The sequence below is a fragment of the Podarcis pityusensis genome (genome assembly GCF_964106645.2).
Source record: "Podarcis pityusensis genome assembly, chromosome: 2".
Taxonomy (NCBI): domain Eukaryota; kingdom Metazoa; phylum Chordata; class Lepidosauria; order Squamata; family Lacertidae; genus Podarcis; species Podarcis pityusensis.
In genome coordinates, this window is record NC_138029.1 from 89,262,098 (window position 1) to 89,276,143 (window position 14,046).

Genomic DNA, 14,046 nt, shown 5'->3' on the forward strand with positions numbered 1-14,046 from the left:
ACTCACTTTTTTTCTCCTAGAAAGTAAGGGGAAATGTCTGTGCGTGTTATGGAGCGAATGCCTACGGATGGTGGGGGGACCTGCTGCAGTCGTGAGCAGAGGATCCATGGTTCCCCTTCCTTCCCTCCTCCGTGGCTCGCTTTGAAACAGCAAAGTGGGAGAAGAGCCACTGAGTGGGGAGGAGAGAGGAACAGAGAGCCTGCTTGCTTTAAAGGAGCAAAGCGGGAGAGGAGAGGAGCCGCTTACACGTGTAAGCGGCTCCTGTCCGGTTGGCTCCTTTAAAGCAAGCAGGCTCTCTGTCCCTCTCTCCTCCCCACTCAGCTGGCTAAATAGCAGCAAAGTTTTTCAGTGAGCCGGGGAGGAGGGAGAGAAGCAGAGCCTGCTTGCTTCTCCTCTTATACCCCTCTTCTGCATTATTAACAGCATCCTTCTCCACCCACCCCACGCGTGTTCCTTGTCCCTTGAGTGCTTTTCCTTCCCTCCCCACTTAAAACGTGGTTACAAAGCACGGATCCACATGGATCCTCAGGATTTTTGCACTAGGTCACCCCAAATTCACCATCAGATCACATAGCATGTCCATGGCTACAGCTTGCACCCCAAAAATCACGCACCCACTGTTGCCTGGGGCCGCAGTGGTGCAAAAACGTGGTTACAAAGCATGGATCCACATGGATCCTCAGGATTTTTCCATTGGGCTACCTCAAACTCACCGTCAGATCACATGTCTGTGGCCACAGCATGAACCACAAAAATCATACATCCACTGTTTCGTTTAGAATATTTTTTTTCTTGTTTTCCTCCTCTAAAATCTATGTGCGTGTTATGGTCGGGTGCGTGTTATAGAGCGAAAAATACGGTAATTTATATATATATACTACTTACATGCCCAAATGGCTTCCTAAGCAGCCTACAAGAACAAAATCAATTATAAAATATCCACTCACAATTGAAATGCGTGATAGAACAATTCCACGATCTAACTGGATTGTTAAACCACTCTGAGAATTGTAGCTCTGTGAGGAGAATGAGGATCTCCTAATAACTTTCTGCACCCTTAACAGTTTTATTTTGCAGTGTGTGAAGATGTACTTTGTTTTGTGTGAGTTGAATCTTCCAACATTCAGCGTTACTGAACGCCCCTGAGTTCGTATGTTAGGAGAGGGAGAAGAACCTTTCTCTTTCCATTTTCTGTACATACATAATTTCTATCATGTCTCTGCTCTGAACTAAAAAGCCCCAAACATTGTAAGCTTTCCTCCTGAAGCAGCTGCTCCATCAGGCTGCCCATTTTGGTTGCCATTTCAGGTTTTCTTCACAGATGTGGTACCTCTGAGGTATTTTACTTCCTGCTCTCCAGAGTGTTTTCATTTTTAAAACAATCTGAAATTGAAAGGAATTCTTAACTCATCAGTTCGTGTTTTATTGCTGCAGGACGTGGTATGGCACCAATACTTCCAGCGATTCCTATTTCTTCCACCACCCAGCTTATACAGCAAATGTCAATGAACTGTCTTTGCTTTCAATTGTCTATGAAAGACACCAAGCAGCAAAAGAGCACAGGTAGATACAATTTCTAGAAAATCAGAGAATACTAAATGCTCCGTAGGGCAGAGTTTCCACAGATGCTATGGGAGCCCATGTTGCAATGCTGTTGCTGTGTTAGCCCATGTAGATACTGGTAGCATTTTGCATTTGACTTTACTGCTGGAGGAGCACAGGATCATGACTATAATATGCCAACATAACCATGGTGTAGCAGTCATTAGTGTAACTGGGCTATTGAGCTGGTACAGTAGGGCTATCCACGTGGCTATTTACCTATAAACAAACAGAGAGGTTGTGTGTGTGTGTGAGAGAGAGAGAGAGAGTGTGTGTGTGTGTGTGTGTGAGAGAGAGAGAGAGAGAGAGAGATTTACTGGTGAGTGCAAAGAATTTAATAATGAATTCTGACTTCCAGTTTTGATAAAGTGATGTGAAGTATAATGTACAAAAGGCTATTTGCAACTTACAAAAACACCATGTGGAAATGTCAAAAGTATCCAGTAGGCTGTATTGAATAAAATTTAATATTTGACGGATTTACAGGAAGACTTTAGGAGAGCTCTTTCCATATATATATATACATATATATATGTATGTATGTATGTATGTATGTATGTATGTATGTTTTCCAGGTAAAGCTTATGATGAGAGACTTGACCCGTGTCCTGAAGCTAGGGAGTTGCTCCGAGAAATTTGCCGGACTATGTAAGCATCTTCAAATGTTTAGGATACAACACACCTTTATAGGGTAATCTCATGGGTTATTTTAATAGGTCGAAAGCTCAGCACGCAACCCCACATCTGCGGTGGGATGATATGTAGACAGATGTTTTATATAGAGTCCATCTAGGCGTGTATTTGGTTCTCTGGTTGGCAGTAGCTCTCCAGAGACTCAGGAACTGGCCTTTCCTTACCCTGCACCATGAGAGACTTACTTGAAGAGGACAGGGATTGATCAGTGGGTTTTATACATACAAAAATGGGGATTTTCACCGGTAGCCAACAATGTTTTTAGACCCACCACAGCCCAACTGTAGCTCAAACCTAACTCAAACTTAGCTCAAAACATTTCGGCCATTACTGACTCTGGAATGAATGGTCTTAGGGCTACCTCATCTTTAGACGGAAATGTGTATTACTCAGTTAGGCCCCATCCACACCACTAGTTACCAAGTGCAGTAATGCATCTGAATACCAGTTGCTGGACAGCACAGAAGGCGAGAGTGCATTTGTGCTGGGTTCCTACTTGAGGGTTTCCCACAGCCATCTGGTTGGCCACTATGAGAACAGTATCCTGGACTAGATGGGCCCGTGGCCTGATCTAGCAGGTTCTTCTTATGTTCACTTGCATTCCACTTAAACAGTCACAGGCCTCATGCCTTCCCTCAAAGGATATTGGGAAGTGTAGTTTGTTAAGGGTGCCCAGAGTTGTTAGGAGACCCGTTTCCCTCACAGAGCTACAGTTCCCAGAGTTCACTCATAAAAGTCTTTGGCTGTTAAACCCTTCTGGGAATTGTAACTCTGTGAGGGGAACAGGGTCTCCTAACCACCTTCAGCACCCTTAACAAACTACATTTTCCAGGATTCTTTGTGGGGAGTCATGAGTGATAAAGTGGTATGATAGTGCTTTAAATGTATTGTGTGGATGTTGCCTTTTCTTGAAAATGTAGCCAGCCAGCCCTGCTGTGTTGGGGCCCCCTCCTGCTCATTCCTTTCAGACTCCCTCTCCCAAGTGGCACTTACGTATGTGTGAATTAATTCTAAGTTTCAGCCCCTTTCATTTATTTTACTCTGTAAAGTTGCTGGCAGCCCGAACATGAGAGCTATTGAAAAAAATTATCCTGAGAATGACATCAATTTGTTTTTGTTTTATTATGTATTTTGTGATTTCATTTTGTATTTTTATCCCCCCCCCCTCGCCCCGTGATCTTTGGATGAAAGGTGGTAAACTAACTAACTAACTAACTAACTAACTAAAAAAAGCTACTGAAGTTCCAACTCTGCTGACACACAGGTGTCTAATAAGAGACACTGCTGTTGTTTCTGTTCCTTTTAGAGCGGAAGAGAGGAATGCAGCCATAACAAAAGGCCATACGAGGCCCCTAATCCTGAGAAATTACATGACAATCCACAGATCACCATCTCAGGCCTTGAAAAGGGCTTCAGTGTCCCTAATAGCTACCGAGGTCCGTCGTATGAAAGGGAAGAAGTTCTTCTTTTCCTTTCCTGATGGAACATCCCTGATGTTGTATCCTTAGGAATGTATGGGGAACGAGTTTGGGAAATAGGATTGGTGGTTGTTCTTTTCCATCCCTACTGTACAGGGATTAGGCTTCTTCTGAGTGCACCTACAAAATTCAGTGTGGCTTCTTGATTAGCAGTTTTTTTCAGACTTTTAATGAGTCTAGAGTGTTCAGTTTATCTCTGTAAGCCAAACCTGTGCTGGAGTGGAATATTTACAGGTCAGCTGATTGTGGGGCTTGCGGCAAAGAACTGCACCGGGCGTGATGCACTGGGCTTTGCAAGGGCCACTGACCAGCTGATCAGCAGTCCTTGCTTTGGCACATTACATCTTAACCTGCTCCACACATGACACCACTGTTTTTGACATCAGGCACAGGGTAGGCGGACATGGCTTGGCCTCGCAGGACAAATGGGGCAGGGCTTCCTTCAAAGAGTGATGGGGGAAGCCAGTGGAGGCTGCTTCATGAGGTCCAATGAGGCGGTGCCCCACCAACCTGAGTCTGCCCTTGTTTGCTTGCCTTGTTACAATCAATGAGTCAGGAGCGGCTCTGCCTGTCATTGTCTCTAGTGCCACCTGCTGTTGGTCTCCTTGCCTTCTACCCTACCAGCACCAATAGGCACCAGGTACCACTTGGGGGGAACCCAGAGTAGATTTGGCGGTGGGGGCTGCACAAAGGGGGAGGGAAGGGGGGATTTCATTGCACTTGTGGATGTAAGGATGCAAATGAGTGAGTGGAAGAAAAGATGCAGCAAAGTGTCCCAGTCCAGTTCTGAAATTAATTTGAGATTCCTAATGAAGTTGGCATCTGAGAGCTGTAGAATTTAGGACAGAGCAAACCCACAGAATGAGAAACTATCAGAAATCCCCTCATCCCTGTTGTGTGGGGGCTTGCAGAGGACACGGACTCACTTTCTGTGGGATGTCACTTTACCGTACCCCAAATTTGAGGGCAGGAAAAGAGGTCAGAGGAGAGAGCCTTAATGAGATCTACAGCCACACTCCAAGAATCTCTCCCCCCCCCCAATGCCAGCCAAATAATGGCTGCACTGTAGCCTTCTAAGATCAGTAGCTAAGGGAGCAATGGCACAAAAAATCAAGGGGGTGATGTAATTCAAGTACTGCTAGCTTAGCTGGTGCTGCTGAAGCCTCTCTGCTTGCATTGCAAGAGCATAGAGCTAAGCTATTTCAAATCCTTTGCACTCTTGCTTTCTCTTCTCTCCCTCCCTCCCCAAACTTCCTTGACAGCCCCTTGGCTGCAGTTCATTTGGAGTTGTTTCACAGAAGCACATGCTCCATTTGATCTTTCCACCAAACTGGGAATTAAGAATGAAAGACTCTGACAGTGCAGGCTTTCAGATCAGTTCTGTAGTTCAATTGACTCCATTTGTCAGTCTCCGTTTTCTAACACAGTGCGTTAAACACAAAAGCCTCATTTTGAGACCTTTACATACCCCCTTTTTTCTAGCCGATCACTTTGGCTAATAGATTCTTTTCCTTGCTGCGGTGCTTATGAACATGTCAGGGAAATAACTCCTCTGAGGCAGATTGCTTCACAGACAGAGGCACCTTATGCTCCATCAGACACTCAGAAGCCTTGAATAAAACTTCACTACTGGCAGTTTGGCAAGGATCTGCATATGAAAATGATACAAGAAGGCAAAAAGCCCTAGAATGATGAGGACAATGATTTCAGATATAGAGTACGCACTTGCTAATCTCCCTTCATGGGGAAAGCTAGTGCATCAGAAGAGGCTAATTAATTGTGTTAGTTTTGCACTTGCAGGGACTTTAAAGTGATTCCTCCCCGCCCGCCCCGTGCCCTCCCCCCCCCCACTACCAGGCCATGGGCAAAAGGCTAGGGTGAATCAGTTGCAGGAAACAAGGAGCTGGTTAGAGGAGGAAGCCAGTAGTCAGGACGCAAGAGTAAATCAGAACCATAGACCTTATAATTCAGAGATATGCCCAGTGTGGTTTTTTTTCTAGGAGTGCTCAAGGGCACGTAGTACTATCCCCCCCCCCAACGTTAAAAGTGTGCAGTTACTGTAACAACTTCATGGTGAGTGCCAACACCTTATTTATTTATTATTTTATTTTATTTTATTTTATTTTATTTTATTTTATTTTATTTTATTTTATTTTATTTTAAAAGCACTGGATATGACCTTAGTATTAAGAAGCTGGTAATTTGAGGACTTGCCTTAAGGCAGTTCCTACAGTTTGTTGCTCAAGTTTGTCTTAGTTGTAACACTGAAAACAGCCCTCATCAAAGATCCAGCTGAGTGAACTTGTAATAATACAAGTTCCCACAACGGATAACTAGATAAATGCATTTCTTTTCTTTTTCTTTCTAAAAAAGTGTGATATTACTTGACCCATGTCAAAGTTACCCATCAGGAAGTGTTGCCGTCTACCAGTTTCCCATATGCTGTGTAGGAAAAACCATCACCCTTCTGTTTCAGGATGCTCCTAGTCAAACGCTTCTAGGTACAATTACGTCTCAGGGCCATTCGTGGATACGCTATTGCTTCAAGGCCAGGTGAGTGTCACTTATTGGTCAGGGGTTGGTGCGGGAAAAAGTGCAACAGCTGAGTACCCAGTGGATTCTGGGTACTGATGTTAGATGGGCCATTGGCCTGATCCAGTAGGACTCTCCTTATTTCCAAATGTCTAAACAAGAAGGGAGCAGCACCTTCAAAACAGTGGTGAAAGCATACTGAGAGATTACTTTTTTAAAAAACCAACAACCCACATTGAATTATACTGACCTTGGCTCAGTTGTTTACAACTGGCACTGGCATTGCTTCTGCTTACCTAGAAAAGTCTTGAGGCTGTGCGGGTGAATGGGTGGGGCTGACACTGCTGATCTGGCACTCTCACTGGTGCACATGCATGCCTCGACGTCACTACTGCTCCACCACATGGGCATCACTGCTTAGGCCAAAAAGGATGGGCACCACCAGAAAGGTCGCAAATGTGCATATAATTTACACATTTATAGATGTGAATTTAGAACTCTTTACTATAATTTACTATAATCAGTCCTCCAGACATTGTTGGACTCCAGCGCTAACTGGCTCCAGTCTCCATGGCCAATGATCAGGGATGGTGGAGGTTGTAGTATAACAACATCTGGAGGTGCACATGTTAGCCACAATCCATCTCACCATAGTGGGCGAGGCTGTGGCCAGCTCACCTGGGTGCCTGCTCAGACTGCTATTCAGGGCCTCACTGCTGATGGGTAGTTTCAAGGCTGCTGCTCTCCCTTCTTATGGCTTGCTTTTCTTTAAACTGGACTTGAACCAAACGGCCCAAACAGAAGACTACTTTTAGTTGAGGACCGTCATCCTGTGAAAGCCCTTCAAAGAGAGGACTGTCCTCTGTAAAGTAGCACACATGGGTACCGTAATCCTGACCCAAGCCAGGCTCATCTAGAGCAAGCTGTTTATATTGATAGCTTTACCTGCACATGTCTCATAGGCTCAGAACATTCACCTCTGCTGACTGGGTGGTGGTAGTAACTTCAGGATTATAAAGATATTAATGAGTGCTTATAGAAATGCCTTCATTTCCTGGACCTCTTAGGTATCATGTGAGAGAGGCATTATCTCAATTTTACAGATGAATAAACAAGAAACACAGGGAAAGCTCAAGGTCACATAACTAGCCAGTGACATGGATGGAAAAGCCAAGGGCCATAACCCCAACTAAATCAAATGTGCCTTATCGTTCATGGTAGACTTTTAAAACCAAGTAGTGTAGATCTGTTACTGGTCATTTATTGTCATGATTTGCATCCATCATTCCTTTTATATGGGAGGATTAATTAATTATCTCACTTCTCAGTCTTTAAAGCGTGTGATATAGGAAGCTGCTAATGGCAGATGTTAAAAGCATAACCCCACTGGGTGTAACTAATGGTTACGCTACATGGCACTGCTCAGGGAGAAAAAGGTCATTGGAGTGATGAGGATTTGGAAAGGGGATTGGAGGGGGGGGGGACTAACATATTTCTGCAGCCAGACAGGGGCAGGCCAGAAACAGTTACACGTATTTCCTGTGGAGTAAAGAGCAACCAGAACAAAAGCACAGCAGCTATAGAGAGATCTGAGGAAACTGAGAGGCCAGGGTTAAAGAGGCCATGGCTGGAGGCAGCAATGCATTTGAATACCAGTTGCTGAAAACCACAGGAGGGGAGAGTGTTCTGGTGCTTGGGTGCTGCTTGAGGATTTTGCACAGGCCTCTGGGAGGCCTCTGTGAGAGCAGGGTGCTGGACTAGATGGGCTAACTAGTCTGATCTGGCAGGCTCTTTTGTCCATAGGAAAGTAGGGACCCCTAAAAAGGGGGGGACTGACTGGTGTGCCTGTGGGAATGAGGAAAAGGATCATTAGACTGACCACCTGACTTATCATCAGGAGAAGAAATCATGCAATGATGTAAATGCATGCAACTAGTCAGTTTTAATAATTTCTGAAAGCTTGCAAGGATTTAGGTTCCACACCAGAGAAAAGTAGTGGCCCAGCTGGCTGGTAGTTAGAAAAAAGACAAATGTGAGGGTTGAGAGTTGGCAGTGATGTGACTTAGAAGTAAAGCAGCAAGCTTTTGTTTGAATCTAAAGCTCTGGCTATGGGAGAAACAAGACCCTTGAGGGTGTTGATGCTGTGAACCCCTCCATCACAGGCTCAGGGTATATGTGTGTGTAAATAAACCCTCTATCATAAAGGTACCACAGTCTCCACTGTGCCTCATTCCCAAAGAAACATGAACCCTGGGTAAGTGCCTGGAACCTCTGGAATCTCACACCGCTTGGAGACTGGGGAGGTGTGCAACAGTATTATAACATCTATTGTGGGCTATGAATATCATGGTTCAATCACATCAGTTCAGGATATTAAAAAATTGGGCCACTGAGTTCCTTGTTATGAATTTCCCAATATTACTGCAATTGCTACAGTCAGGATCTTTATTATGTATGTATTCCCGTCAACTTCTCCCTTAGTATTAAATTGCATAGTTTAACTGTTTTTCTCTCACCCAGCTGTTCAATAGCACTGATGATGAATAATGAAGGAGGGAGCATTAGAGACAAGGATGGCTATTTAACCCAGCACTGGAGCTGGTATTCCAAAAACCAGATTCTGCAGTCGTTAGACTATCAGGTATCAAATGAAACTCTCAATAATCCACTAACACCTCACATTTTTGGAATAGCTGTCTCTGTGGCTGGTCTCTAGAATTCTACAAAGATCTCTAAAAGTGTGCTCTTCTAGCTGAAAGAAATTCTAGGCAGAGATTCCAGATTATGCTTTGTTCCTGCTGGTTTCCAGAGGCACATTTTAAAAATCCCAGAACTGCCAGCAGGCACTGGGCTAGTTGCCACAAACTCACTTGTGTGAGGGTTCCCAGAGACGAGATCACAGCTGCTGAACTTCTCCCTTGGTCCTCCCTCTGCTGTGCTGCTGGGGGCTAATACATGGTTTGGCTTAGCATGTCATCTCAACCCTGGTTTGTGGTTTGTCTTGCTCCAGATAAATCATGAGCTGTAATCAAGATTTGTTTGTGAGTTGTCTGGATGAGAATCCATGAGGTTAGGTTTGGATAACACATTTAGCCAGGCCATGGCTTAGCTCATGGTGTGTTGGGTGCACTCACACAACTAATGTCATCTAGCTTGGAACTCAAATGCCCCATTTGTCCAAGACTTGAGTTTGCTGTGGACATAAAGTACTATAATGAACTCCCCATCAGAATCACAGTAGTGTGAATCACAGGAACATAAAGCCTAAACAATGTGGAGCCTGCACCCCAAATTTGGGCAACATTTCCCCACAAATTCACTGCTAGTTGAGGGAACTTTTAGATGTGGGAAAGAAGGCTTTTACACTTTGCATTGCACCCAACTAAATTATACTCAGGTAAGACTCATTGAAATGAAGTCCGTCATGTCCACTAACGGGACTGCTCTGAGTAGGACTGACCCTGGATACAATCCTGTAAGCATGATGACAGTAGCAAATGCCAATTGTGTGAATCAGCCCCTAAGACTTTCATTATCTTCTTTTATTCCTTAGATAAATGAACAGCTAAAACTCAAGGTTCTTAATCAAAATTCAATGACAATTACTTTCACCGAACAAAGTGAAAGCATCACCTTGTCTTTGGTAAGAGAGGGATGCACACATAGATCCAAATCTGATAGGCAGGTAAGAAGTCACAGCATGGACCATTGACTTTTTCATAACCCTGAGGGAAATTTCTAGAAGTAACGTTTGAAAACTTGTCTTAGGTCTAATTTTCTCTAATGCAGCAATCCCTCTTCTGTTATCTCTCTTTTTGGGATACAAAAGTCTTACCTCCGTACACTGTAGATTGTGATAGACTCTATCTATCTATCTATCTATCTATCTATCTATCTATCATCTATCATCTATCTATCTATCTATCTAATCGTTCCTCAACGTAAGTTCCTAAGGCAGCTAACATACAAATCACATAGAATCATAGAATCATAGAATCATAGAGTTGGAAGAGACCACAAGGCCCATCGAGTCCAACCCCCTGCCAAGCAGGAAACACCATCAGAGCACTCCTGACATATGGTTGTCAAGCCTCTGCTTAAAGACCTCCAAAGAAGGAGACTCCACTACACTCCTTGGCAGCAAATTCCACTGTCGAACAGCTCTTACTGTCAGGAAGTTCTTCCTAATGTTTAGGTGGAATCTTCTTTCTTGTAGTTTGGATCCATTGCTCCGTGTCCACTTCTCTGGAGCAGCAGAAAACAACCTTTCTCCCTCCTCTGTGTGACATCCTTTTATATATTTGAACATGGTGAGACTTCCAGGGTGGCGCCATCGGCAATGGCGGACTCCCTCTGAACTGGAGGGACTAGCTCTGCGTGAAACGGGTCTTTTCCGCTACGGCGAAGCGGGGACCCTGCTAAAAATCACAGGCGGGTGAAGCCTGTGACCATGGGACTTGGCGGGCACCCTTAGCGCCCCCCCAACCTGCAAAGGAACCTACTAACGGGCTCCGAAGTGAAGAGGGGGAAGTGGCGCGGTGCTGTGAGTCAACTGCTATTTCCATGGAGCGAAGCCGCATAGCCGTTGCCGGAGAGCGCTGCCTTTTTCCTGGGACAATTTGGCTTCTAAAATAAGCACCCGTGAGTACTTAAAATTTGAACAATCGGACTTTAAATAAGGACTTGCGTGCAGAAAGGAATTGGACTTAAAATTTACTTCAATTTGGTACTGAAACGGGAAGGTCTAAACAGGAAGTCAGCCTTCCGTTTATTTGTAGACAGAATAAAGCAAAGACAACGTAAACTAGAGCTCAGAAAATCGCCTCTAAAAGATTGGATTTCATCATTTAAAATTGTGGAACCCCCCTTTGACAGCAGGAGAAGAAGGGGGATCTTTTTCGGACTGTTTAAACCTGCAGAAGTGAGTTTAAAGTAACTTTCCACCGTCCTGATCCTGGAGCGGGGTGTCAGGACTGACGTTTGAAGCTCATTGACCAGAGACAAACGTTTTTGACAGATAGTTAAAGGAAGAGAAACATAGTGATTCCACTGTTTCCTTTCGCATTTTAAGGAACAAATATTGACAAAATATCTCAAAAAGGATACTTTGTTGCAAGAACAAATAGAAGTTCTCCCCCTAGAGGGAGACTGTGAAACTGTAACTAATTCCAGGGAGCTTGCAGCTGTCACAGATTACAGTCGTGGGAATGGACTTGTGACCTTGTAGGACAATGTATTCAGAGGCTCTGTTGTGTGCTCTCTGGAAAACAAGTGCCCTACTGCAACAGTTAAATGAGAAGATGGATTTGATGACTAATGCGGCCAGAATTTTTGAACAGGCAGTGGGAAACTATGTGGAGCCCACCCAGGAATTAGAACAGGAGTGCGTCCTGACAGAGCAGATGAGAGAAGAGGATGTTGCTGAATCTTGGGCGCCAGAGATGGAGGGAGCTGCGGCCTTGCAGGAGCATGAGCTTTTGGACTTGACAAATGAACTTGGAAAAAGCCAGATTTGGAAAGATAAAGTTTGGATTGGTTTGGAAATCCCTACGCAGGGATGTTTGGACTTTCCGAGTCTGGCAATGGGCCGTGAGATGTTTGGAGCTGTGGGGGCTCTCAATTTTGGAGGGATTCTGAAACATGTTTTTAAATACCACATGGAGTTGAGTCTGGACTATGGAAAAGGGGCTGATTTGTTGAAAAGGGTCAAAAACATCACCAAGCTGGAGTTCCCACGAGTGAAAGGAGAATATGAAGAAGAGCTGCGGAAGGGACATGGAAGAGATTTGATAGCCATGTTCAAATATATAATTTTCTTTTTTAAATGATAGGTTAAGGGGTGATATGATAGCCACCCTGGCTTCTTTAGGCACCTTCCATGTTTCCGTCTCATTGGTATTGCCTGACGTTGTGCTTTTACTATCTCCCTCTTAACAAACTCCCAGCCATCATGAACTCCCTTTCCTTTTAGTATTACTGTCCATGGGATCTCACCCAGCACTTCCCTAAGTTTTATGAAGTCGGCTTTCTTAAAGTCAAGAAATTGAGTCCTAGTATGCTTGGCTGCTCCTTTCCTCTGTATAGTAAACTTCAGAAGAGCATGATCACTCGCGCCTAATGATCCTTCCACTTCTACCCCACTAACCAGGTCATCCACATTGGTTAGGACCAGATCTAAAATGGCTGTTCCTCTTGTTGCTTCTCCCACTTTCTGGACAATGAAGTTGTCTGCAAGGCCAGTGAGGAATCTGTTTGACCTTATGCTCTTGGCTGAGTTTGACATCCAACAAATATCCGGGTAATTGAAGTCCCCCATTACTACTATCTCCCTTCCTTTTGCATGCTTGGCCATCTGTCCCAGGAAGGCATCATCTATGTCCTCTGTTTGGCTTGGGGATCTATAGTAAACTCCCACAATGAGGTCACTGTTATTCTTCTCTCCCTTAATTTTGACCCAAATGCTCTCACTTTGGCTTTGAGGTTCTAAATCTTGGATCTCTTCACAGGTATACACATCCCTGACATATAACGCCACTCCTCCTCCTTTCTTGTCTGGTCTGTTTCTCTGAAATAGATTGTATCCCCCCATTATTACATTCCAATCGTGGGACTTATCCCACCAGGTTTCAGTGATGCCTATTATGTCATATTTAGTTTGCTGTACCAAGAGCTCAAGCTCATCTTGTTTATTTCCCATGCTTTGTGCATTAGTGTACAGACATTGAAGACCATTAATCATTCCCCTGTGTCTCTTATTTAAGGATTTTTTCCTCCCACCACTAGGTCTGCATGCTGTTTGCTCCATTTGGTCTATGACATTTGGATGATCATCTTCATCAATTGATAGACTCCTACCTTCAGGAGCACTGTCTCCCTCCCCCACATTAGTCAGTTTAAAGCCCTCCTGATGAGGTTTCTGAGATTTTTGGCAAAAACATTCCTCCCAACCATTGTGAGGTGCAGCCCATCGCTTGCCAGAAGTCCATCTTCAAGAAACTGCAGTCCATGATCTAAGAATCCAAACCGTTCCTGTTTACACCATTTGCGAAGCCAGCTGTTCACTTCCACTATTTTTCCCTCTCTCCCTGGGCCACGTCGTTCAACTGGGAGGACAGATGAGATGACAATTTGTGCATTTAATTGCTTCAATTTCCTGCCCAGAGCCTCGTAGTCTATTTTGATCTTCTGGAGGCTATTGCTTGCAGTGTCATTGGTTCCCACATGAACCAAGAGGAAGGGGTATTTGTCAGTGGGTTTTATGATTCCTTGCAGTCGTTCAGTTACATCTTGGATCTTAGCCCCAGGGAGACAGCACACTTCCCGAGACATCTTGTCAGGCCCACAGATCACTGCTTCTGTTCCCCTCAGTAGGGAATCCCCTATCACCACTACACGCCTCCTCTTATGTTTGGTCGGGGTTCTTCTGTGAGCTGTCCGTTCCAAGGTCACCTGCACATTCCCTGTGCATATACATAGTAAATTCTCACAAAGCATTAAAAATGGAATAATCATTTAAGCATAAAACAAACTGCATAGGTACCACTACAATCCACAGGATGAAGGAGTATCATTTTTTAAAAAAACATTTTTGATAATTTTCCAATAAAAACAGTCAATTAACATATCCATCAAATCATAATCCAATTATAATCCAATAAAAAACAACCAAATTACAGTCCTAATTATTAATTTTTTCTGGTCTTCCCATAGTCTGGACCTCTGAAGTATGTCTACAATATCT

At 44.1% G+C, this 14,046-nt stretch overlaps 1 protein-coding gene and 1 long non-coding RNA gene across 15 annotated transcripts in view; one reads left to right on the plus strand and one right to left on the minus strand.

Annotated features, from left to right (window-relative positions):
• The window catches only part of LOC308472261, a 36,149-nt gene that overhangs the window by 14,949 nt on the left and 7,154 nt on the right, over positions 1 to 14,046 (minus strand). Inside the window, exon 4 of one of the 4 annotated variants that reach the window (XR_013983374.1) lies at positions 5,242 to 5,421. The exons of the other annotated variants lie outside the window; for them this stretch is intronic. This is a non-coding gene — a long non-coding RNA (uncharacterized lncRNA). The remainder of the gene's footprint in view (positions 1 to 5,241; positions 5,422 to 14,046) is intronic. 4 annotated transcript variants of the gene reach the window in all.
• Positions 1 to 14,046, plus strand: part of LOC308472234 (uncharacterized protein C3orf20 homolog) — a 54,514-nt gene that overhangs the window by 5,582 nt on the left and 34,886 nt on the right. For 10 of the 11 annotated variants that reach the window (XM_080996914.1, XM_080996905.1, XM_080996907.1 and 7 more), the window contains 6 exons: positions 1,435 to 1,563; positions 2,178 to 2,250; positions 3,602 to 3,793; positions 6,174 to 6,326; positions 8,826 to 8,946; positions 9,859 to 9,990. In XM_080996914.1, the coding sequence (XP_080853040.1) occupies positions 1,435 to 1,563; positions 2,178 to 2,250; positions 3,602 to 3,793; positions 6,174 to 6,326; positions 8,826 to 8,946; positions 9,859 to 9,990 (800 nt within the window). The remainder of the gene's footprint in view (positions 1 to 1,434; positions 1,564 to 2,177; positions 2,251 to 3,601; positions 3,794 to 6,173; positions 6,327 to 8,825; positions 8,947 to 9,858; positions 9,991 to 14,046) is intronic. The other variant, XM_080996906.1, reaches the window with a different exon arrangement.